The 23,795-nt window shown below is 37.9% G+C and overlaps 1 protein-coding gene across 3 annotated transcripts in view; it reads left to right on the forward strand.

The window, feature by feature from the left end:
• PREX1 (phosphatidylinositol-3,4,5-trisphosphate dependent Rac exchange factor 1) overlaps positions 1-23,795 on the forward strand; it is a 176,956-nt gene that overhangs the window by 108,050 nt on the left and 45,111 nt on the right. For all 3 annotated transcript variants that reach the window (XM_027473200.3, XM_027473201.3, XM_038166032.2), the window contains 8 exons: positions 1,056-1,189; positions 4,510-4,625; positions 5,576-5,725; positions 9,480-9,627; positions 13,674-13,774; positions 17,419-17,522; positions 18,220-18,269; positions 22,666-22,741. In XM_027473200.3, coding sequence (XP_027329001.1) covers positions 1,056-1,189; positions 4,510-4,625; positions 5,576-5,725; positions 9,480-9,627; positions 13,674-13,774; positions 17,419-17,522; positions 18,220-18,269; positions 22,666-22,741 — 879 coding nt within the window. The remainder of the gene's footprint in view (positions 1-1,055; positions 1,190-4,509; positions 4,626-5,575; positions 5,726-9,479; positions 9,628-13,673; positions 13,775-17,418; positions 17,523-18,219; positions 18,270-22,665; positions 22,742-23,795) is intronic.

The raw sequence follows: 23,795 nt of genomic DNA on the forward strand, positions 1-23,795 counted from the left end.
TCCATGTGTTTTCCTGAAACTTTTTTCATGAAACTTTTTTTTTTTTTTTCCTGATGTGATGATCTTGTACCTTTGAAGTAAGAGTAGACCAAGGGACGAGTGCCTAGGGTTTAGTCAAACCTATCTTGTTTGGTCAGTGGTGCAGCTGAAGAGCAGATTCTCAACTGTGCTCATTCAGAATGAGCAGACACTTGGAATTTGCATGTTCTGATAGTGACCCAGGACAATCCCATGGTTGGTTTTCATTTGTGCCCAACTGCATTGGCCCTAAAACTCCCATCTGAAGGACTATGTGATTACTTTTCCTAGGAATAATCTGAATAACAATTTGGGGATTGAATGGTTTAGAGTAATCCACTTTGGTTTTCAGTTTGCAGGGATCCTCATGTGATTGAATGGCTTGAGCATCAAGCTCAGTTATCTGCATATCTGCAGTTCAGTGCATATGATGCCTTGCACCTAGCACAGTGTCCAAGACCTGACCTGTGGTTTTCATGGCTACATTTCTGACTTGCATGCGTTCATTAGAGCTCTAGAAAGGAGAGCAGCTGCATGTACTTCTAACAGAAGAGCTGGAGAGAGAGATCACCACTCAGATGATTTTCCATTGGGATGGTTAACAGTGACTTATGCCATAATCAGATCTACAATGTTAGAGAAATACCACTTTTTTTTTTTTTTTTTTTTTAATAAAGCTTTCCTAAAGCCATCACTTGTCATATTTTGAGTGAATACTTAGGATATGAATGGAAGACTAGTGGTCTTGAGAGACTCACAAAACAACTGCTTTGAGAATGAAAGGTTTTTCTAAGGAAAACTCTCTTGGATCTAAGGAATATTTATCACAGAATATGAGGATTTGTAAAAAAGTATTTGTAACCCAGAAAAGGCATGATGTGTTTAGTTGCAATAAGAAATGGAGGATTTCATCTTCCTAAGTGCATCAATCATTTGGCAGTTTAATGATGTACAGATAAAATAACAGAGCTTTAGTAAAAGTGCTTCGTTGTGTGCACACAGAAAGTGAAAAATAAACGATCTCTTTTCTGTTTCAGGGATCGAATCTTACAGATATCTGCACACAGCTCTTGCTCCAAGGGACTTTGTTAAAAATCTCAGCAGGGAACATCCAAGAGAGAATGTTCTTTCTATTTGATAATCTACTCGTCTATTGCAAGAGGAAATCCAGGTGAGTCCCTCTGCTTTTATAATGGAGGTTTTATAAATGGAGGTTCGGAGGTTTTGCACATGGGAAGTATGGTCAATTACTAATCACTCACTGTACATGTATTCCCTGTTGCTATGTAAGGCTGAGTCACAGGTGTGACTTTCCTCTGTTTTTGACTGTTGCTATTGCTTAGACTACGTGAGGAGGAAATTACTACATGGTAAGATAAATATGCCAGAGATTAATGGGGTCCCCACTTTGAGAAGCACACAATCCAAATAAAGAAGTTGATACAGTGCAAAAAAAAAATCACTAAGTGAGTTCTTACAGCTGGAAAGCTTCCCAGAGCAGATGGATCTCCAAGAGTGATGTGAAGAAGCAGGCCTTGCCAACTTGTTTTGTGAGGTTGTTCTGAGCAGACAAGGGTGACATGAAAAATGATAGAAAGCCAAGAAAGGGGAAAATGGAAGACTAAGAGAACATTAGGTGGATGCAGGGCACAGAGCAAAGAGGAAGAGATGAGCAGCAAGTTGCTGTTCATTATTTGCAGCCAATATGCTTTGTGCATAGTCTTCCTTTCTTATGCTAGTGGCTATTTTTGTATCATTTTACCTTATAAAACTTAAGCATTATTAACACCTACTACTTATTATTAAAATAGTGTTGGCAGTGAGGAAGGCAATTTTCTTCTGCAGCAATTATAACGTATTTCAGTTCTAAAGCTTTTCACCTCCACACTTCTAGTGTCATTCCTGTGTCTTGGTTTTTTCTGGATTTGTCATATATCCTCTACTATTCAGATTCTCCTCTTCCTTTCCTTCCTGTAATATCCTCCCTCTTCTTCAGTTTATACCTCTTTACTGGCGATGACCAAGTGGAATGGCCAAACCAGTTAGAACTTCTCAAAAACTAGAGTGTTTTATCCAAAGAAAATTCTTCTGTTTCAAAAAGTGGGTTAAATTTCCATTTTTTTTGTTCATGAAAATTTTGGAACTGTTAAGCTGGGAAAAAAATCATGACACTAGTGTTCATACTTTGTGTGAATAATAGTGAAACTCTATAATGTAAAATACAATTTTAAAGTGAAATCTATATTAGAAATTATTACAATGTAATATAAATATTTAAATTAAAAGAAAAAATAGCACTTTAATCTTAAATGACTTCTAATGTCAACTAACTGAAGCATTCTGACATTGCTGAAATAAAGCAAGAAATAAAAAATACTTTATTTTGACACTTCACCAATTTATCACAATTCATTCTTTCATATGAAACAGAGTTCAGAAATTAGAGTTGTCTAAAAGAAAACTATTCCTTTAAAAAATCAACTTGATATCTAATTCTTCGATTCTTCAGAGCTCTTAAAAACTGTCTTTCTAGTCCTGTTTGTAGTTCAGGTTAGCCTAGCCCCTCCCGCTGTCCAGGCATTTTTCCCAGAATACTAAGATTTAGAAAACAAAATGTTCTGCTGCCTTTTAAGCAACCCTCTGTTTTTGTACAGTAATGTTACTGAGCTGCTCTGTAGTTTGGCTTGATTTCCGAGGAGGCTGCTGTAGCACTTTGATTTCCCCAAAGGATCGATATTGTTTATCTTTGTCTAATAATGTATCTTAGGCTGATGAAATGCCCAGAATCTGATTTCCATTAAAAAAATTGAATATTGTGAATTGAATTGTGTTGTCTGTTTGTAATTGCCAAATGAAAAATATATATTTAGGGATTGCTGAGTGACTTTAGTTTTGGATATTTCCTCTGTCTAGCTGCTATTTGTAATTAGTCCAGGATGGAAATGAATGTCTATCCAGTTGTGCTGCTGTGATCATTTGACCAGGTGCTTGATGAACAACCAACATGTTAGTGGAACACAGATTTTGGAAGAAAAACAAACAAACCAAAAAGAAACCACACCCTTCGTCAGTTTGCAATTTGAAATTGAGCGACTTGGTTCTTATCCCATTTATACCATGCTTGTAGAAATCACTGGAGTTTTCCTTGATCAAAAAGAGCAGTCAGAATTGTGCCCTTGATCTTCAGTAAATAGTCAACAATGCAGCCATTTGAATTTGGGCATCATCTCCTCACAACAGCATAAATTGGAGGTAGCTTTGTTGAGACTGTTTCAAAACGAGTTTAAAATCAGAATTAGAACTGTGATTTTAGATCTAAGACTGCAGTCTCATCCTTTGCAGAAGCTTTGGGAAGCCTGACAGACTGATGACATAGATTTTTTTCAGAGCTGAGTATTATTTTGTGTTTTTAGTGGTATCATAGACTGCTGTTTAAATTGAATCCTGATGTTAGGAACAATATGTTTCATGTGGGGAAGTGGGCTGAGTATTTAAAGAGTTTTATAAGGCTGCCAGTACAGCTCTTTTTTTTTTTTTTTTTTTTTTCCTGACTCTAACAGACATCTTTAGGAAATGATCTAATAGCTCCAAGCTCTCAGTCCCTGTCGGTCTGATTGGATGTAAATATATGGTCATCACCAAAGGTATATTTGTCACCTAAACTAGTTGTAAAAGGAAATATTGTTCAGAAAAAAAGCATGGTGATTCTCATCGCACCTCAGTTTATCACAAATATTTCACTTTGACAGAAATCTTCTTTCCAGCTGTTTTTTACCTCAATGCTCTTTGGATCTTATGAGCACCTGGCAAGTTGCCACAATTCCCTCACTGCACAGAGTTTGGACACCTGCCATCTCAAACGGTGATCATTTGACCAGTCATGTTTCGGTTCACATAGCAGGGTTGTTCTTATATATTAAAGCTCGGCAGGTGTCAGTCGGATAGTTTTAAACCTATTGTAGACATAAAAATCAGATGCCACATGCAGAGACGTTGAACACATGTGACAGACCATGTGATACCAGCCTCTTTGTATGCTTCATTTCATATTTGGAACTTCATACACCTACCACAAGTTTCTCAAAGCTGTAGGCAAAAAGGAGGCAAATGTAACCTTTTTTTCAGGTGATATTGCAGTTCTTATCCCAAACCCACGTGCAGTTCAGTTGTACTGTCATTTCAGTCAGTTGTAAAGAATGTAAATCTTAAATACATCCCAATCTTCACATAGTCTTGTAAAATAAGCCCTTTCCTGCTGTACTGATACTGTTGCACATGTTTATTTGTGAACTGACTGAGTATTCAAGTTACTTACAATCTGAGTGTGGCCATATATCATGACACTCTATATTCAAATCCTTTTTTAATAGTCATATCTCGGATTGATTTGTGCTCTTGTTTCCTGCACCCGTTGAATCCAAAACAAGCTGTGTTGCATATATGTTATGCTATTTTTTAATGTGTATCTAACAGTCTAAATCCTAATTGCAGAGTTGCTGGGAAAAAAGCATCTAAACGGACAAAGTCAATCAATGGGTCCCTTTATATCTTCAGAGGCCGAATAAACACAGAAGTCATGGAGGTGGAGAATGTGGAGGATGGAACAGGTAAGAGAAGAAATACTGTCTTTTAACAACACAGAAAGTCCAAATCTTGTGTGGGAAATCGGCACAAAAGTATTCATCCTTCTCCTTTAATGAAGTCTTAGGTAGTTGTGTAACATCCCATGTCTTCATTCTTAGACCAACTCACACAGCTGAAAGACTGGTCATACTTTCAGGCATTAGTCCTTCATTCTGAAATGACCTTACGAAGTTTATGTATCCAGAAGCTTGTCTATTTTTTCTCTTAATCCAAGTTAATTTAGTAAAAGATTTTTAAACTTCTTTCCATTCTTTCTTTTCTTACATCTTAAGCTACTATAGCTAAAATAACAGAACTTCTAGGTCATCTTCTAGTTTAGAATACTACCAAATATTAGTCTTAGCATCAAATCAGAAGCATGGAATGTAGCCGAGAATGAAATATGGGAATAGCTGTTGCATGTCCTGACACAAGCTGGAATAATTGATGAGTTTATGATTTCATCCACAAAGGTTGCACCTCTTAGGACTGAAGCTGTAGAGAAGACAGCTTTGTGGGCGAAGTATTGTGCTAGGAATAGGAATATGGTGATCTATTTGAATAGAACTTCAGTCATTAGTGTGCCCACTGTGGATTTTCATGAGAAAAGTTGTCAGGGCTCTTCCAAATACGAGGTTTCACTGCCCTGGAGTCACAGGGATCCTTGATTACAGACCTGTTTTACATAATTTGCACAGGGAACAGATTTTTCAAACTGAACAACACAGGCATAGATACTCCTATTAGTGTTTGTACTTCCAGGGTGGTAAGTAACAGCCAGCCACATGGACAGTCAGTAAGACTGATGCATAAGGAACACCTCAAAAATCAGGCTCTCCAAATAAGAGCATTTTAATAAAGGTGTTGCACACTGATCTGATTCAAGAAGCAGGCCTTCTATTCATCGTGTGTATTGTGCTTTGGGATTTTACAGCAGATTACCACAGCAACGGCTACACGGTGACAAATGGCTGGAAGATACACAACACAGCCAAAAACAAATGGTTTGTCTGTATGGCCAAGACTGCAGAGGACAAGCAGAAATGGCTGGATGCTATAATCAAGGAAAGAGAGCAGAGAGAGAGTAAGTGGATAAAGTATTTTCTAATGCATTGAATGAATTTGTGTAAAAAGGAGAAATTAATTGGCATGTGGAAATAAGTCTGAGAGGAAGAGAAAAGGTTGCAGTTTTTCCTCCATGTTTTGAGAAAGACTTAACATCTATCCTTAATGACAAGGAAACTCAAGTGATTGAAAATAACTGTTTCTGAATATGTGCAATTTTTATTTATTTTATGGGCTTGTGTTAGTAATATTTATCAAATTGTTTTCACTTACCAAAGGGTCGGTTTCTTTGATGCATTAAGCTACTGAAAAAAATTAAACTTTTTTTTTTAATTTTTAATTTGTAAATAAGATAAAAATGTTTTGTATTAAAAAGTAAAATAAATATATAAGTAAAATAAAGACATGATCTCAAAGTAAGCAGAACAGCTCATGGAGGAAAAAAAGAGAAATGTTTAAATTTAGACTGAGCAGTGACAAATGAGTGCAGGTGCTTGTCACTTTTATCTTTTCTCGTGGAATGAAAGAAGAACTAAGCTTATCTTAAAATTATGTTGTACAATAAATAGGAGCAGGGTTGGAAAGCTGTGAATCAGTGGGTGGTAAAAGTTCTGAGTTCCTTTTTAATTCAGAAGTATCTTTCACAAGTAAACCTAGTTCCCTGTTTGCTGAATGGGAACAATAGTAGCTCACTGCCAGAGGAAATGACATTTCTTTTAAAATGTTCTGTGCCTGACTTTTAGAAGGGATTCCCCTATGTGCAGATACCACTCCATTAAAGATCTAATTGCTCATCCATGCCAGTATTGAAAGAGGTCAGTCTGAACCCTGTTATCAGTAGTATGTTTTTAGAACTTGTACTTGCTATGCTATAATGTTTTAAATTTTTAAAGAACTTTTAAAGTTTAAGAAACTTACAGATCTGTCACAGAAGTTCAATGAAAGCGGGGACTCTAAAGCCTTTAATGTCCTTTGCAATCCAAACCTTATTTTTTATGTTACAATATTTTGCAGCAGAAAAACACCTAATCTGCTAAACACAAATCACATTGCAGTGTTACATTATCAGAATGTAAAATATTTCTAGCATACCTTATCATGTTATGCACCTTTTGATAACAGCAAGGATACTACACTACAAATGTAGATCAAGCACAGTGTGAATTCAAAAGAACTACCTCAATGCAACGGAGAGAATCAGTTTTGATTTTTTTTAAAGAAATATTTTAACATTCTGAGTTGCTGATCTGTACTCATTGATCAATGCTGCAGTTCTGCATGTTTTAAATAAAATACATTTCTTGGCCCTTAGTTTTACCCTCAGAGTGCTAAATCATATCTCCAAAAGATCCAGTGAGTCTTCATTTCAGAGTGAGTTTTTTCTTTATGAGGTCACTAGCACTCTGTGGAATTTCCTATGCCTCAAGAAAAATGTGTGAGGAAAGAGAATTTCGATAAGAAGTAAAAAGACTGAACTAAGAAAACAAACCAAATACTATCAGGGAGCTTGAGAATATAGTTAGGTGAGTGAAATATCAGGAAGGGAAAGGAATTGTTCGTTAATAGAAAGTTTGTCAAAGTTTTCCATGCAGCGTTGGCTACTCTGTTTTTTTCTGACATTTTTTGTCATGTGGCTTTATGATGTGGCAGCTGACAGGAGCATGGATAAGCACGGATATTCTGGCAGACATTCCAGACTTTATTGTAAAATCTCCTTTGGATCCGAGTAATTGCAAAGTCATAGAGCTATCTGTGTTTGGATTAGAAAGTTTGGTGGGATTCCCAATTCTGTAGGATGAGTTGGGTAGAATGTGCTTTCCAGCCTGCCATTTACATCAGAGCCTGGGGAATTTGGTGATGTAAGACCACATGAGAAGTGTACTGTTACACAGGCTGGTTTCTATCACGAGTTCATGTTGCAAATTAGCCTCGGCTACCTGTGTCAGCATTTGCATTGAATTGGATCAAATCATTAGGGGAAGATGATGGAAGAATAACAGCAATAAACCAGGTGATTTGTAGAGCCAAAACATGTAGCCACATATCTGACACATGCAAGAAATGCAGTATTTGAAAGACAGTGTTGCACAAGACTAATTCCTGGAATATGCATGTCAAGCCTTTAAAACAAATGCATTAAGCATTCTGAGAAAGCTAGAAGGCAGCTCTGATGTGACACAGAAGACTGTTCATTTGTTAATTTGACAAGTTCAGTATCTTACCATAAAGCAACAGAATGTAAATGCAGTTAGGTGACCTGCTATTCCCAACAAATAAACAGTTTTCATTTTCTAGCCTTGCACTGATCACTTAAACTCTACCTAATGTCAGTCTCTGTAAAAGTTAGGCAAGTAAATCCAAGGCCAGTTCAGACTTTGAATTGATCTTAGAGATGCCCAAACTACGAGACTGTTTCAGACTCAGAGTTCCCTAGGTCTGCAAGTGAATTTGTGCTGCCTGTATTCAGAAGAGTCCTGGTCATGACTCAAACATGATTAGGAGAACAAATGTCTGCCGAGTCTTGCTTCCTGCTCTGTTAGTTAGTTATGCTAATGCACTTAGAGATTTGTATTTTCAATACTCTGCATGTCAGGTGATTTTTGGTGAGATACAGGAAAGAGGAGTGGAAAAAAAAAAAAAGCACAAGCATAACAGCATTCAGAGCACTTGTTTGAAACTCAAGAGGCTCATGCCTTTCTCTCTGAAAAGTTCAAATGTGCAATTTCAGGTCCCCAGCTGAGTCCGATTCAATTTTGGACCTGCACTAGACTATCTAAATCTAATCCATGATTTACATACATGCACATATATGCCTAGGAAACGTATATGTAGCAAAGCATAGCCAGAAAACAAAATGGTTAGTTCAGGCTAGAAGTGACAAAGCGTTTTCTGCAGCAAAGCAACTTTTTTAATGTGCTGTCCTCTTAAAGCAATTTGCACTTTATTTGTAGACGAAACTCATTTTCCAGGCTTTTTTGACAAATTTAAAGAATGTCAGAAAATGTGAGTTACAAGGACAGTTATTGTAACATAGAAAGCTATTCTTTTCAGAGATCTTCCTCCTGACTATACCACTTTGAAAGTTAACGTGCTATGTGGTAACTCATACAAAGTGGAGGTGAAATTTTCTCTGTATCCAATTATCTATCATTCCTTAAATCACTCAGTATTTCTTTCAATGACTGGATAATAGGATTTTCAAACTGAATTTTAGCCTAGGGGTATTAGTAAATAGGCTAATTAAGAAAGGATGAGAAAATAATGTTCCCGTCTACCTCTGATTTATTTGATGATGTGAATTTGATGTCAGCAGTTCTGTATTTTTGGCTTCAAGTAATAGAACACTCAAAAAGTCATCTGCTCTGTCAAGCATAGAGGTGCCTTGAACACGCCTTATGAAGGCAGTTATTTCAGGGTCAAAAGTGAAATTGCAACAAGAATTCAGTTTCAAAAGGTATATATTTTCTCTCTCTTTATTTGGAACTTATCCATGTTCTGTAAACCATTCTACTTCTGTGCTGTGATGGGCCCATAAGCTTAAAGGTACTTTTAAAAACTGGGAAGAAAAGCTGTGAACCTCTCTGACGTGCTACGTGCACCGATGACAGATTTGCACTCAGATCAATAAGTGATCCAATTTCCCTTTTATTTGGAAAATAAACCTCTTCATTTTTGTGTTTCTATCACTGTCTGCTTGGCCTCAGCAATTGACTTTGAGGAACCACTTTTTTCTAATGCTAAGGGTCTGAAGGAAATCCTGCTTTGTATTCCAGGTTTGAAACTGGGAATGGAGAGGGATGCATACGTCATGATTGCAGAGAAAGGAGAGAAGCTGTACCAAATGATGATGAGCAAGAAAGTGAATCTTATCAAAGACAGGAGGAGAAAACTAAGTACTGTTCCCAAGTGCTTTCTTGGCAAGTAAGTGGCATTTGAATTGAAAAGCCCTTTTCATAGCAATTAAAGAATGGACTCTGAATTTTCTGCGAATGGCATTGTGAGGTCAGATTAGATGTGCTTTGATGGAGCTTAATTGAAAAGGCCTAACCCCCATTACAATTTTTATTAAAATTAATCACCAATTTCTATTTTATGCTGAACAGTGACAGCTTCTTCTGTTGTACAGTAACACACAACAGCTGTTTCAAATCAGCCAAAGGAGTAAAAAAAGTATCTTAACTCCCACAAGCTCTGGGCTCTTAGTGGCCTAACCTGTATCCTCTTTTGTATGCAAGTAGATGCTGACCAGATAAGGTTTAAATCCAGCAGAGCTGTCCTGCTCTCAGGACTGAATATCCTGTTTGCCAGTGCAGCAGACAAAAACGAAAGATTATCCATTAATTTCCCTTCCTTCCCTGTGGTCTCTGTAATGGCATTTTGCAGGCAGCACTCCTTGTTTACAGGGTGCCAAAATGATGCTTTGGCTTTCAGCCTGACAGAATACAGTCTAGTAGCATAGGCTGGTAATGTTATTGCTATATGAAAACCTCTTGTGGAGATTTGACCAGGCTGAGGTGCCTACAGGTATCCTGATCTCTGACAAAAGCATTATTTTGGCTAATTTTCCAGCCTCTGCCATTCTAAACAAAACAAAACAAACAAAGAAACAAAAACACTTCTGCTGATGTCTTTTGAGTTGCTTGTTAATGCAGTCCTGGGCAACTCAGTTGAGTGCAACTCAGTCATTGCAATGCAGTCATGACTCACAGACTTTTCATATCATTCCCAGGGCTTGCCCTGAACAATGCTTTTTGGCTGTGACCTATTCTTTTTTTTTTTTTCAGATATTTCTGCCTAAGGGAGTGTCCTGGTTTCAGTTAGAACAGAGTTAATTTTCTAGTAGCTGGTAGAATGCTATGTTTTGGCTTAGGATGAGAAGAGTGCTGATAACACCCCGATGTTTTAATTGTTGCAGAGCAGTGCTTATACTGAGCCAAGGACATCACAGCTTCTTGCTCTGTCCTGCCAATGGGCAGGATGGGGGTGCAGCAAGAGCTGGGAGGGGACAGACCCAGGACAGGTGACCCAAACTAGCCAAAGGGGTATTCCATCCCATCTGGGGTAATGCTGAACAATATATAGGGGTGGCTAACCGGGAGAGGGGGTCAGACTGCTCGGGGTTAGGCTGGGCATTGGTCTGCGGGTGGTGAGCAATTGCATTGTGCATCACTTGTTTGTACACATTATTAGTAGTAGTACTATTATCATCGTTGTATTATTATTATTATTGTTATTGTTATTATTATTTTCCTGTCTTATTAAACTGTCTTTATCTCAACTCACGGGCTTCACTTTCCATTTCTCTCCTCTGTCCCAGAGAGGGAGGGGGGAGGGTGAGCGAATGGCTGTGTGGTGTTTAGCTGCCGGCCGGGTTAAACCACGACAGGGAGAAACTAAGGAGTGTGCTGAGATGTACTTAGTGGTTTTCTGGTAAATGCAGCTGAGAGTAACACTAAGGCCACAAAAGTAATTTTTCTCTTGGCCTTTGGATATTAGATAGTATCTAATAATTCAAGAAATAAAATGTGGTTGTAGTGGAAAAAAAAAAAAAAAAAGCATGAACTACTTCTAACAACCTTAGAAATATCATGTGTTTATTTATAAGGCTGTTTATGGCACTGGTCTGCAAATCCTTTTTCCTGACCACTCTTTGGGTGTACTGGCATTGAGGCATATGAGCGGTGATACGATCTGCAGTCTGGGTGTTGAAGCCAATATATGTAAATGATCTGTTTGCCATGCTTCTTTTCAGCACTGCACCAAACTGATTGCAAAGCCTTGACCTGTACTGAGCTTGTGATAGAGAGAATTTGTTAATCTCAAGAGATTCCAGACATATCTGATCATATTGCACGACCCTGAATCAGCTGGATTTTCCTTTGTACTTCCTGAGTAGAAACCTAGCTGTTCTCAGTCCCTTACTTTCAGGGGAAGAGCTGGGAATAGTGTCTTGGCTGGCATGCTAGCTGAGAACTCAGCATGGCAGTAAGAGAAGTGGGATGCTCTCAGTTATACTGAGAACTGCTTAGAACAAGATGAGGAAACAAGTTTTGCCATTCACTTTGTAAGTTGATGTTTTTTTAGCAAGTCTACCATACACTAAGAAAAAACCCACCTCTGAATATTTCTGGATCACACACTTTACAGTTTTTTGTAAAACTTTTGGAGCAAATGATGATTGATTTTGCTTATGAATCAAATACCACACAAGTCTCACAGTAAATTTTAAGAAAATTATCCCATAGTGCTGAAGCTTCAGAGCTGTGAGAGTACATTCACTTCTTTTGTTTTTCCAATGCTCAATTTCAGACTTTAAGATGACTGCCTTGCATTTAGAATCCCAATAAACTCCAGGTCCAAATGAAAGACGTAGAGGTCAGCAATGTTCTGCTGTGGTTTAGGGCAGTTGTTTAAGTGCTATAAACTGTCATAGACGTATTGCACTTGATGGAAAATGTAGTGACTGGGCATCAGCCCGGGCACCTAACATGATTACTGTCAATGGCCAGCAGGTATGGGATGGGGCAGTCCACAGGGTATATGTCTTATATTCCCAGTAATTGATAGGGAGGACTATTCTTACTTCTCCTTCTGCAGTTTATGTTCTGTGTTTCAGCTTCTGAAAGCTTTTAGAAACAGTTCAGAATCACTGGGAAATTAAGCATGAACTTTCCTTCTGAGATACAGAGCCTGACTCATCACTACAGCCTACGGCTTTAGGAGTTTTACAAAATCTGCTGGTTTCCATGGGATTCCCCTGGCGCAGCTGAATAGATTCTGCTGCTGCTTCTACATTATGACAGAGTAGCCCCTCAGCAAACTGAAGTTTTTGTTATTGAAGTTGTTGTTGTTATTCTAAAGGCACGATGTAAATACTACCTACAGCTTAGATGAGTCAGTTCTGATAAACATGAAGAGACTAAAAATACTTCATTTAGAGCCCACAGTTGGAGGCATGGATGCTGGTTTTGATAAGCAGCAATCCTCTGCAGATTGGCAAGCACCCAAGTGGTTTATTGAACTCAGATTTCCCATATGTTGTGCTACTTTATATATTCCTTTTGTTCTTTCTTTATGAATTTAACACATTTCTAGTGTAATTAATAATTAACTTGGCAAACAACTCTGATCCCCCTAGGGCTCTGGCAGTACTTGCAATGTAAATTTTTCTGTACTTACTGTTTCTAATTGAGTAACATCCTACGTATTTATCCATTTCTGTTTTGTATTCTGCCCATGTGTGCAACTCTGCCCCTCACCAGAGAGAGGTTTTATTTCATGCTGCTTATGCAGACAGACTTAGCACCTTTTGTTTGTAAATTAGAAACATCATTTATGTATCTCACCATCAGCAGCTTCAGTAAATGACCTTAAATTAACCTGTTAGGGGCACTTGTGCTGTTCTGTGCTTGAATTCAGTGAGTTTGAATCTTCTGTCCTAAGTCTTACTGTGATTCCTTTTAAAGCCAGCACACTTACAACACTGAGGGGGAAAAGAATCAGAGCCAGTGAAGAAAGGTGAACTATGTAATGAAGTCAGACCATGAACTCTGGTTGGATGAGTAGCCTGAATTGAAATAGCTGTTTTCTCTTTTGTGCATAAGCTTTTTAAGGTCATTAGTTAATGTTGCTTTCCTGCTCCCTTTCAAATGTCTGCATAAAGTAAGGATCTGCAGCAGCTTTATAGATTCAGCAAGGTCTTCCCTCATTTTGTGTGTCTGTTAATTATGATGACCTAAGAGGAGTGGTGGGAAAAGTCATGAACAGGAGATCTGGATATTCTGCAGAACATTTCTGCCAGAAATGTACAAAACTGAGCCGCACAGAAGAGGAATCACTCCTCACAACAGTTTTCACACATGCTTCAAGGACGGTGTCACCTGTGGTTGGCTGAGGGCTTGCAGGTATATGTCTGCTTATATTCAGAGAGAAAAAGACAATTGTTTCTGTTCTGCTTTCCTTTGCAGTGAGTTTGTATCATGGCTCACAGAGATTGGGGAGATAAGCAAACCTGAGGAAGGGGTCAACCTGGGACAGGCACTATTGGAAAATGGAATTATTCATCATGGTGAGTGCTCCATGCCATAAAGAGATGCCAGATTTCAATAATGCCTTGGAAATGAGGGTGGAAAACTGACTGAGGGTGTTCATATGATGTTTGAATGCTTTTCTGTACTATACCCATCAAATGCTCAGTTGTTAGTGACTTTTGGGATTAATGGGATTAAAACAAGACTCATTGGGTATCCTAAAAGCATTTATGACTGCAGTTGCTTTATTTCTCTGCAATATCTTTGTTGTCGTGTACACAGACTATATCAGGTATGTATTCATTTATGTTTAGTGTGGTTGAAAATCTTTAGTGATCATTAATACAGCTTTCCATGTGGGACATCAACAATACAAATAAAAGTTCAGCAGTACTCTTTTAGAATGGTGCACAGGTAAAAAAGAGTGAGGGGCTCCAGATGCTGGGTCATTCTTTCTCGTGAGACTGCTTCTTGGAGAGAGAAGACATGATGGAAGGTTTCTGTGGGATTTGTTATTTTCAGCTCATTTTGCAAAAGTCTTTCTCTTTAACATAGCAATGCATTATATTTCTTCATTGTACCCAGCAGATGACCTTGAAGTCATGTAGCGGTGGGTAGCACAAGGCACTTGTTTGAAACTTTTCTTTGCTGTCTGCCTTTCTACTAAACAAGGACTTTCGCCAGATGATGTCCTTTAACTTCAGGTATCTCCTGCTGTTTCCTGCTATTTTCATGTTTTGGTATGCAGACAGAGCAACACATTCATATTTTATTTAAGCAGCAAATGTCCCAATTTCAGTTTTCAGGTGGGTTTAGCTGCAAAATGTACTTCAAAGGGATAAGGCATATAGGTCTCAAATCACCAATGGTCTGTATTTCTATACAGACCATTTCCAATCTCTTGGAAACCAATTTAAATAGGGGAACCGTTTAATTAGGCAAGTATTGCTTTAATCTCTTGGTATCACATCTCCATAAACTTGTCTTTCAGGTGACAACACTATTAAGAAATAATGTATATTTTCTTCCTTTAATTACCACAGAGAAATCTAATATTAGCAGCATGATAATCCTTCATACCCGTACACTTTTACCCCCAGTTACCTAGACATACTTTTTGGCACATTCAGACTTAGAAAGGCCAAAGACTGGAAGGAATTGATGCTTGCTTAGGTAACAAAATATTTGTTTTTGCTAAAATGTGTAGGGAGAAGCCTATCACGTCAGATTCAAGTGAGATTTTATATGCACGAGGTCACAAGCGTTGAATGCTTTTAAGTACTTGTCCCTAACTCTGGCTCTGGAGAACTGGAACGCTCTGTCTTCAATGTGTAGGAATCCCCCTTTGAATGAAGGTTACTCTTTTGCATTCACACCCTTACTTGCCTGAATTCTTAATGTGTACAGTTGAACTGTCAATGCAAAAAGCTCTTCTGAGACTTGCTATTTCATGAGCGTTTACCCTGCTGCAGCTTCATACTCTGACCCTTTTGGCAGTGTCCTCCCTATCTAAACACAAATTTTACAGCTCAGAGGAAGTTGTGCTGTCATATCCACTGCTTCCCTCATTCAAACACACTGAGCAAGGCACATCTGATTGGTTTTAATGTTACCTTTACCTTGAGGTCCTGATACTATTGTATATAATGAGAGTTAGCGCTAGACCTTAGAAAGTATTTGCAGTGCTACATTTAGTTAAGGAAATACCCCTTGAAATCTTGATAAATCATTATAAAAGAAAATTTTCCATTCTGTGTCTCCTCATATATCAAGAACTTAAAACTTAAGCACCACCATGAAGCCCTTACCCTTCCTCTATATTAAGCAATATCTTTTATCTTTTGATTTCACTTGGCTTAACATTACTGTCAGGTGAAAACTGCTGATCTTTCAGCCTGCCTGAGAAGCAGGGCCATAGAAGATTGCTGAGTGGCAGAGTGCTGAGCTCTGTGCATTTTATCACTCCTTTTCCTCTGTCTCCTTTTATTCTGTCTTTTTTATCTGGGACTGCTGATGTGCAAGTTCTGGTACCTGCCACAGGCAGTACAAGTGATCAGAACCTCATCTACTGTGTGCTGGCAACAAAAGACCAAAAGACACTTTGTGAAGACCTGGTTCTCAATGGAATTCAAAACACAAAATCCAGAGCAGACAGACTCTCTAAGAAGAGAGTCTAACACAGGCCAGAGATTCAACCATATAGAAAAGTAGATACACCTGATCCAGCAAATTTTGTTTTACTCTGTGAAAAATATCACCACAAATAGGAATCTTTATGACATATTCACAGACCGGCGTGTTGTACATGATGAGGAAAAGTCTTCAGAATTTCCGTTTTTTGCCTTCTAAGCAATCACTCTACCCACTCTGCAAGGGGAAGGCTAAGTCTCAAACTGAATCCTGGTACTTCTGAGTTGCTCTAACCCAGTGCAATCCCTTGTCTCAGGGTAATCAAACTCAGTCTAATGTGCACCTTAAATAGTAAAAATCCCGATTGTCTTTCAGTTCATCAAACACAGTCTATGCTGTGAAATACTGCATCCAAAATCTTAAAGGGTGCTCCAGCACAAAGGCATAGCTACAGTTTTGTTCCACTGGCAAAGGCAGAAAAGATAATTGTGACTAAGCTACCCTACCTTCATCTGCTCTCTGCTTGGGTTGCTGTTTTCCAGATCTCCCTCTTTTTTATGCAGTTGTAACTGGTCTCCATTAAGTTAAGTTGTGAACAATGGCATTTCTACACAGGGTATTGTAAAATCTGGAAGATACTTTATTGCTTATTTTGAATTTGAATATTCTTTGGAACCTAATAGTTTTCAACTGTTTATTAATCAGTGAAACAAGTAGTTTCTACCACAAATTACTATCTTCACTATGAGGTTTTCACTTCTGTAATAGTTTACCTTAGAATGGAGCCAGGATAAGCCTATATCTAATTGGATATGGACTTCAACCCTCTTCTGATTTGGTCCATTGGATAAAACTGTTTGAAACTGGATATGTTTTTTTTTAACACTTCTGATTTCGGCCAGTGCTCCTTTTGAAATGGTTGCTTATCACACTGCAACATCTTTTGTGCGCTTGTCTTTATAGGCTGTTAGTATATAGCATGACCCAATGAATTTTAAGCTATTCTACTATAGAATAGCTATTCTGGTTGAAAAAGCAGTTTTTCAAAAGTGCTGTTTAATTTTTAGAAGGAACTCGCTACTAAACACAAGGACCTTAGTAGAAGAATACTTCCACCAGCTGTAGTTCCTCCCACCAGAATACTCTCTGCTTTTGGAAGTGCAGAACTTTAGGCAGCTGCAGAAAAGGCTATACTGCTGTGGTAACTGTTGTGGGAATTTGCAGGCACTTTATTCAAAACTCAACAAAAAAAATCAGACAACCTCAATTGCCTTCACTAGGGCCATTTCCAAAGCTTTACATAAATTGAATCTGATGCAAAGGGAAGAAATTTCAATTTTACTGGAGCCATGGTATTTTAGGAAACGGCTTTTGTTAGTGAAACTGTTCAGAAGTGCACAGAAGCATGTAAATCCACAAGGAGAGATGTGAAAAGTTGAGTCTTCTCTTCAGAAACCAACTGATACCAATTAATCTCTAGGTACAAAAGTACCAGCTGGCCTGTATAGCAGGGGAGAAAAGACTGATTTTAACTATCATGCTGATGTTTTAGTTTCAGATAAGCACCAGTTTAAGAATGAGCAGGTGATGTACAGATTTCGCTATGATGATGGAACATATAAACCAAGAAGTGAATTGGAAGACATCATGTCCAAGGTTTGTTACCATTCTTGTGATTTGTATAAGAACCCCCAAAGAGTTTCCTCTGCCTCTAAATGCTGGTGAACTGTTGGATAGGAGATCCCTAATGCTGTTTACCTTTGTTGTATTCAGCTCTCCATACTAATGCCATAAGAGACATTCAGTCTAGGGAGAGGAAACAGAGCTTAGCCATAAATAACAATACAGTTGTGACTATGCGCAAGACTGCTTTTTAAAATCCTAATACAGTTTAAAAAGGGTCTGAAAAAAATGGTAGGCCATAATGCAGCATGTCTGTTGAAAATGTAGGCATTATGGTTCAGGGAGATAGAAGATATCAATATTTAACTGCTGCTTCTGATAAGTGTATGTCAAATGAGTTCTGCTGACCCATATACGCCATATATTATTTAATAAATTGGATTTCTTCTTATGGACATCAGTTCATGGGTTAATTGCTAGGAAGGATTAATGGAGAAAATGTTGGAATGGATTTGATTAGAGATAAAAGTATATTTTTCAGTTTCTGGAGGCAGGGAAATAAGAAAAAATTGTTTGACAGAGGATAAAGGATTTGTTTTGAAAAACAGTTAATCAATAGATAATTCTGGCTGAGTAAAGACATCAGTGTCCAAGTTTTGCTAGCTGTAGGTAATCAGCATTTTTTGGACAAAGAAAAAAGTAATAATATCATCTATTTTTCCTTCTTCAGGGTGTGAGACTCTACTGCAGACTACACTGCCTGTATACTCCAGTGGTAAAGTAAGTTCACCTACGTGATCACCTCACATACAGTATCTGGCTTTGTTAAAGGGACAACATGCTACTATTTAAATCTTGCTTCTTTCTCATTATAAACTGTAATAAACATTTTTGTGGTTCTTTTACTTTCCTCCTATCTCCACAATTCAGTTCTGTAATTGGACTTCTGTTGGAGGATGTTTGAACTGGATTTTGGGAGAGTGAAAGGCTGGTGTTGCATTCTTCCTGGCATGTGCTTCTTCTTCCAGTTCACGAGAGCTATTAGCATGCCACAAGTTTATTTGTGTACTCTGGCATTTTCTGTGAGATAAAGTAGGTGTGATTAATGAGTGACTACTGATTCAGGGCAGATTTTGTAGTGTAGATGATGTATTATTTGGTTATAGAAAATGTAAACAGATGCTGAAGTGATGTGAGCAGATGCCAACGCGATGCTAGAATGCTTTCATTCAGAGAGCCCTAAACAAACAACAACCAATCAAAAGTGAAATAAAACATGAAATTGTAATATGAAAAAAAAAAAAAAGAAAATCTTGAATGGAGTCTTCAGAACTTGGCTTATATAAATGAATTCTAAAGAATAGAGGGAACTTACCTCTATTCTTTTATTACATTATTTTATTTTATTTTATTTTATTTTATTTTATTTTATTTTATTTTATTTTATTTTATTTTATTTTATTTTATTTTATTTTATTTTATTTTATTTTATTTTATTTTATTTTATTTTATTTTTTATTATTTATTACAGTTACTTGCAGTTAGTTAAGCCTCCCAGCCCACAGGAGATGATTTGCAATCATCGTTGCCTTACTGTGACATCAGATGAACATTTCTGGCCTGTAATGGAACGCACCCTGAACCACTCAGGTGTTCTGTTTAGTTGCCTATGATTGAGAATTGGGCATTTTTACTGAAGAGAATTTAATTTTTACATAGAAAAATTGGATGAGGAAGAAGTCCTAAACTCAGTACAGTTTCCCTCTTGTCCCTGAGTTGAGCAAAGATAGTTACACTTTATAAGCCATATTGATTGTAAATTGTTTTTGTTGTTGTTGTTTGTTTGTTTCTGTTTTTGCCAGAATAGCCATTCTACAATAATAGAGATTTCAGTCAGCCTGAAGGGTAAGGAGAGCAGGAAAGTGTGATGCAGCCCTGGTAGGCAAAGTAGTGATGTGTATGGATGTGTGTGTATTTGTACACACACACACATTTCACTCCTTAAGATGGTAATTCACATGCAAAGTAGGAATAATGTTAAGCGAACCTGAAGAAATGTCTCTGGCCGCAGGTTACCTGCAAAGCGAGAGGGATGTAGTCTTAAGCTTTAGGGAATCGGCAAAGAGAAAATTACTACCACAGGCCTGTCCTGCGGTGTTTTATCAATGTGCTGCTTTTGTAATAAATCTCAGCTGGAGAACCTTCGTATATCAGGAGTAATCTGTATGGTACTTGTAGCAGCATGTAACTAAACTGCGTGTGACCAGTGAAAAATTTGCAGACTCTCAGAATTTTTAGGATCCTTCTGGACAGACTGAACATTTTGAGTATGTTTGGGCTCTTCTTCCAGCCATTTGCTTTCCTACTCACCCTTCCTTTATTTCCTTATTAGACATCTTTCCATGTCTTCTGTTCATATCTTTTTGCCTCTGATAAGCCTAACATTTCAGGAGGTAGTTTTTTGCCAAAAGTTATTTGTGCAAACCCTTTGACTTTCTGTTCTGCCTTTGGACCACTGCTGTGTTTGGAATCTTCGGACTGCTGATACCTGCAATCACGCTATCAGGGTGGGAAAGATCTTTTCATAGTGCAACGTTACTTCTAGAAAATCAGGAAAACTTCTTGTAGTGCCTGGTGCAAGTGCCAAGAGAATCTGGAGGAATCAAAGTTCACCATTCAATTATTTTGTGGGCAGCCATGGAATACGTTTTTGCTTAGTTGTCTTCCCTTGTGGCTTGGGAGAGTGTACGCAACTTTTGTCTTTATGTTTTTTTTTTAAGTAGAGTCTGACATTAATGTACTTTGAGGACAAGGTATTGTACCACACTTGCAAAAAAGCATGCTACTTTGAGGAATGATGTATGAAAGGTTTCAGAAGAATGTTAGATATAGAAGAGGTTCTGAATATGTCTCTGACCTACTTCAGGGCAATTTGTGAGGGCAGGAAAACTTGTTCCCTGTTTAATGTTTAATGGACAATATTTCAGTGTGTAGATGAAATACAGCCTGTGGGGAACATTGTATTTCTCTAGTTTCTGTGCGGCAGCAAGGTTCTGCCAACATTTCAATGGTTCCCACTTCTATATTTGACTGTTCACCTGCAGGTTGTGGTTGTGGATAACATTCTGTGATGCGTGCTCCTCTCTTGTTCAGGCTAAATTGAAAGGGGGGAAAAGTCAGTGAACTATTCATTCTGGATAAGCATTTAAGAACAAGCAGTGAAAAACTGGCCTCGGAGCAAGATCCTAATGCGAGTTTATTCAAAGCTCTATGCCAGCATCTCTATTAAAACATAGGGCGTTGCTTCTCACAATCTGGAAACCCCTACTCATTAGTACTCAATATTTTAATGCTTTCCTTTATTGTTCTGACATTTCAAAAGCACATTTTCTCAAGATAAGAGTATAAGAGGGGAAAACTGCCCAGAAAACTCCCACAGTTTTGTGCTGGGCTTAGCACATTACTGGAAGACAAGGTGAAAAATATGCCTAAGCACTATGAGGAAAACTTTTGTTCTGAGGATATATTTATGGAAATGCTGTCATGCTTGTTTTTTTTTTTTAGTACCAAGTTTTGAAAGTTCTGTTTCCCTTTCTAATTTCTCACACCCTGCATTCTGCTTTTCTGCTGCATTTAATTACAAAAGAAAGTCACAGCATATTTTTATCTGTAGATGATTACTGAAAGGGAAACGTAGGTAGTATGAAGTTTTAGATGGTGCTTTGATTTTAAATTTTTAGAAAAGAAGGAAGTATTAGATGGTGTGGTGCTGATGAAGGAGGTCGATCTGACAGAACAAAACACTAAGGTCTTCTCTTGAGATGCTGTTACAGATATATCCAGACTGTAAAACAGTCACAGTGGCTGTGAAAGTTTCCTTCCACAGTCATGCCAGTGGACCTCAGGCTTGAAATAGAAGGATCACCTCTGAGGGTGAGAGGAGAATTAATTCTCCATGGCCCATTCAGGATTTGGCCTCTCTACTGAGGCTCTTAAAAAGAGAGAGCCAATTAATGCAAATGAATTGCAGTAGTGGCTTTTGTGATGTGGAACTAGGAACTGGATCAAGACCACCAAACTTTTTTCATGTCAGCCGATAAACAGGCTTAAAATGGAAAGATCTTTTCACTCCCTCATGAGCAGGATTGAATGTAGTGACCTGGAGGAGAAAGGTGTTACAGCCCAATGTTCTGAGACACATACTACTCTTATATTTGTATCAAAGTTCTTCAGAAGTACTATGTGAAAGACTGAAAACATCAGCTATCTCCATGGCTCTGAGGAGATGAATGGAAGGAAACTGCAAAATGCAGTAACTTACAATGGCGTTTCATTGCCTGATTTCAGGACCAGTGCTGCTGCCTAGAAGGGCTGAATGTGAGATGGTACAAGTTGTGTTACAAGATCTAAATGTAACACTTCTTTTTCATTTGCACTGACTGAAATTAGCTAATGCCATAAAGGAACACTCTACTCTATTTGTATCTGGCCGCTCAGGTATTTTGCTCAAGGAAGTAAAATCCAAACAGGTGAGGACAATCAGCAGAATCTCTCTTGACAGAGTAGGCTAAAAGGTCCTTAATTCAGGGAACCTAGCAAAAGGGCTCACAGAGGGAATATGCAGGGTGACTGCCTATGAATGTCAGTGGGTAAACACTTAAAAAGCAGAACTGTTTAACCTAACAGATGGACCTGGCACAGACCCAGTAAATATAAACTGGGTACGATTGCCATTAGGATGGAAACAATATGATTTCCTGCTAGAAGAATGCGATTTTCAACAGGCACAATGGTGGCAATATGCTAACCTGAGTTAAAGAAGAAGCTCGGTGCATTTGTGGAAAGAATGTCCTGGCAGGAATATGAGCTCATTGAAGACAGCTTGAAAAACCATCAAGAGAAATTTAAAATATTACTGCTCTGTATTGATTTAAAATAATCTCCTTAATTCAAGTTTTTAGAAAATTTTAAAAACTCCATGCTTCTAAAGATAGGAAGGTATCTGCTTCCTATTGCTTGTCTTACTTATTTATGGCTGGGAGTGTCATAGTTTTTTTCATCTATAATTCTTTCCTCAATTTCATAACAGTGGATTGTAATAGTATATTTAGGTTTAGAGTGTAAAGACATATTTACCTTTTGTCCTGATTTTCCCCAAATTCTCTTTCTTAATTAGAGATCGTGACTATCACCTGAAGACCTACAAATCAGTAATTCCTGCAAGCAAACTAGTGGATTGGCTTATCGCACAGGTAAGAAATTTTTAAGATATTGCTGTCTTTGACAAGTAGTTTATTTTTTCAGTTTCATTTAAAAGTAAATAAAATCACTGAATCACTGTCTTTAGAAATTGGAGTTGCCCAATACTTAACTTGTAATTACAGGGAAAAGCCTGTAGATTGGGGAATTAAAAATTTACCTTTGTTAGACTAAAGCAGTCTAAAAGGAGAGGGTATCCTGTTGCTCACTGCCATAGAGTCTACTGCACATTCTGGGCTTGTCTTATATGATGGTCGGATTCACAATCACATCAAGTCCAATACTGACAAAATGACATAAAAGACAGCTAGTTTGAGTTAGAATCAGACCTCTTAACTATCAGGGATGTTGTCCTTCAGAGATGTTTCCTGCAATTGCACTTGACATCCTTCTACATTAATAAGATTGCTATGATTTAAGGTTATTCTGTGCCAAATAACTGAGTGAGAAAGGAGTAGTTGATTGCTTTCCTCTTAAGAGCCTGGAAAAGAGCAAGCATATTAGTACTGAAATTGTTGTATCAGTTACTTGTAATTTAACAGGGTCTTTTCATGGAAAGCTGAGGAAAAAAAGTTTGCTTTGGCCAAAGAAGAGAGACGTAATCAGGCTAATCTCACCATTATAATAGCTAATCGTAGTGCCATAGGCAGCAGAAAGACTCAAAGAACAACATAAAAGATCAGCTCTTGGTCTGGAAAAATGTAGCTCATTACCTTCCCCATTATTCTTCCTTCTGGTAGGTTAATCTCGCTGTTCTCCTGTTTGCTGAACTTTACATTAAGATCGAACCTGATTGTACTAAAGCCAGAAACGGAGATACAGAAGATGATGTAATTTATATAGTGTATGTGTGCATGCATACATGCACACAGATGCACCGATGAAAGAAAATTCTTCTGTGCTCCATTAAAGGGAGCATATAAATATTTAAATCACTGCCTGCAACTTAGATGAATTTCAGTCTTTGTAACAAAATCACTTTGCTTGTAGATCCTTAAAAACAGTAATTTCCAAGACAATTTGCTTGAAGTTTTCATACCAGATGGA

This window comes from Anas platyrhynchos, chromosome 21, assembly GCF_047663525.1.
Source record: "Anas platyrhynchos isolate ZD024472 breed Pekin duck chromosome 21, IASCAAS_PekinDuck_T2T, whole genome shotgun sequence".
Lineage (NCBI taxonomy): Eukaryota > Metazoa > Chordata > Aves > Anseriformes > Anatidae > Anas > Anas platyrhynchos.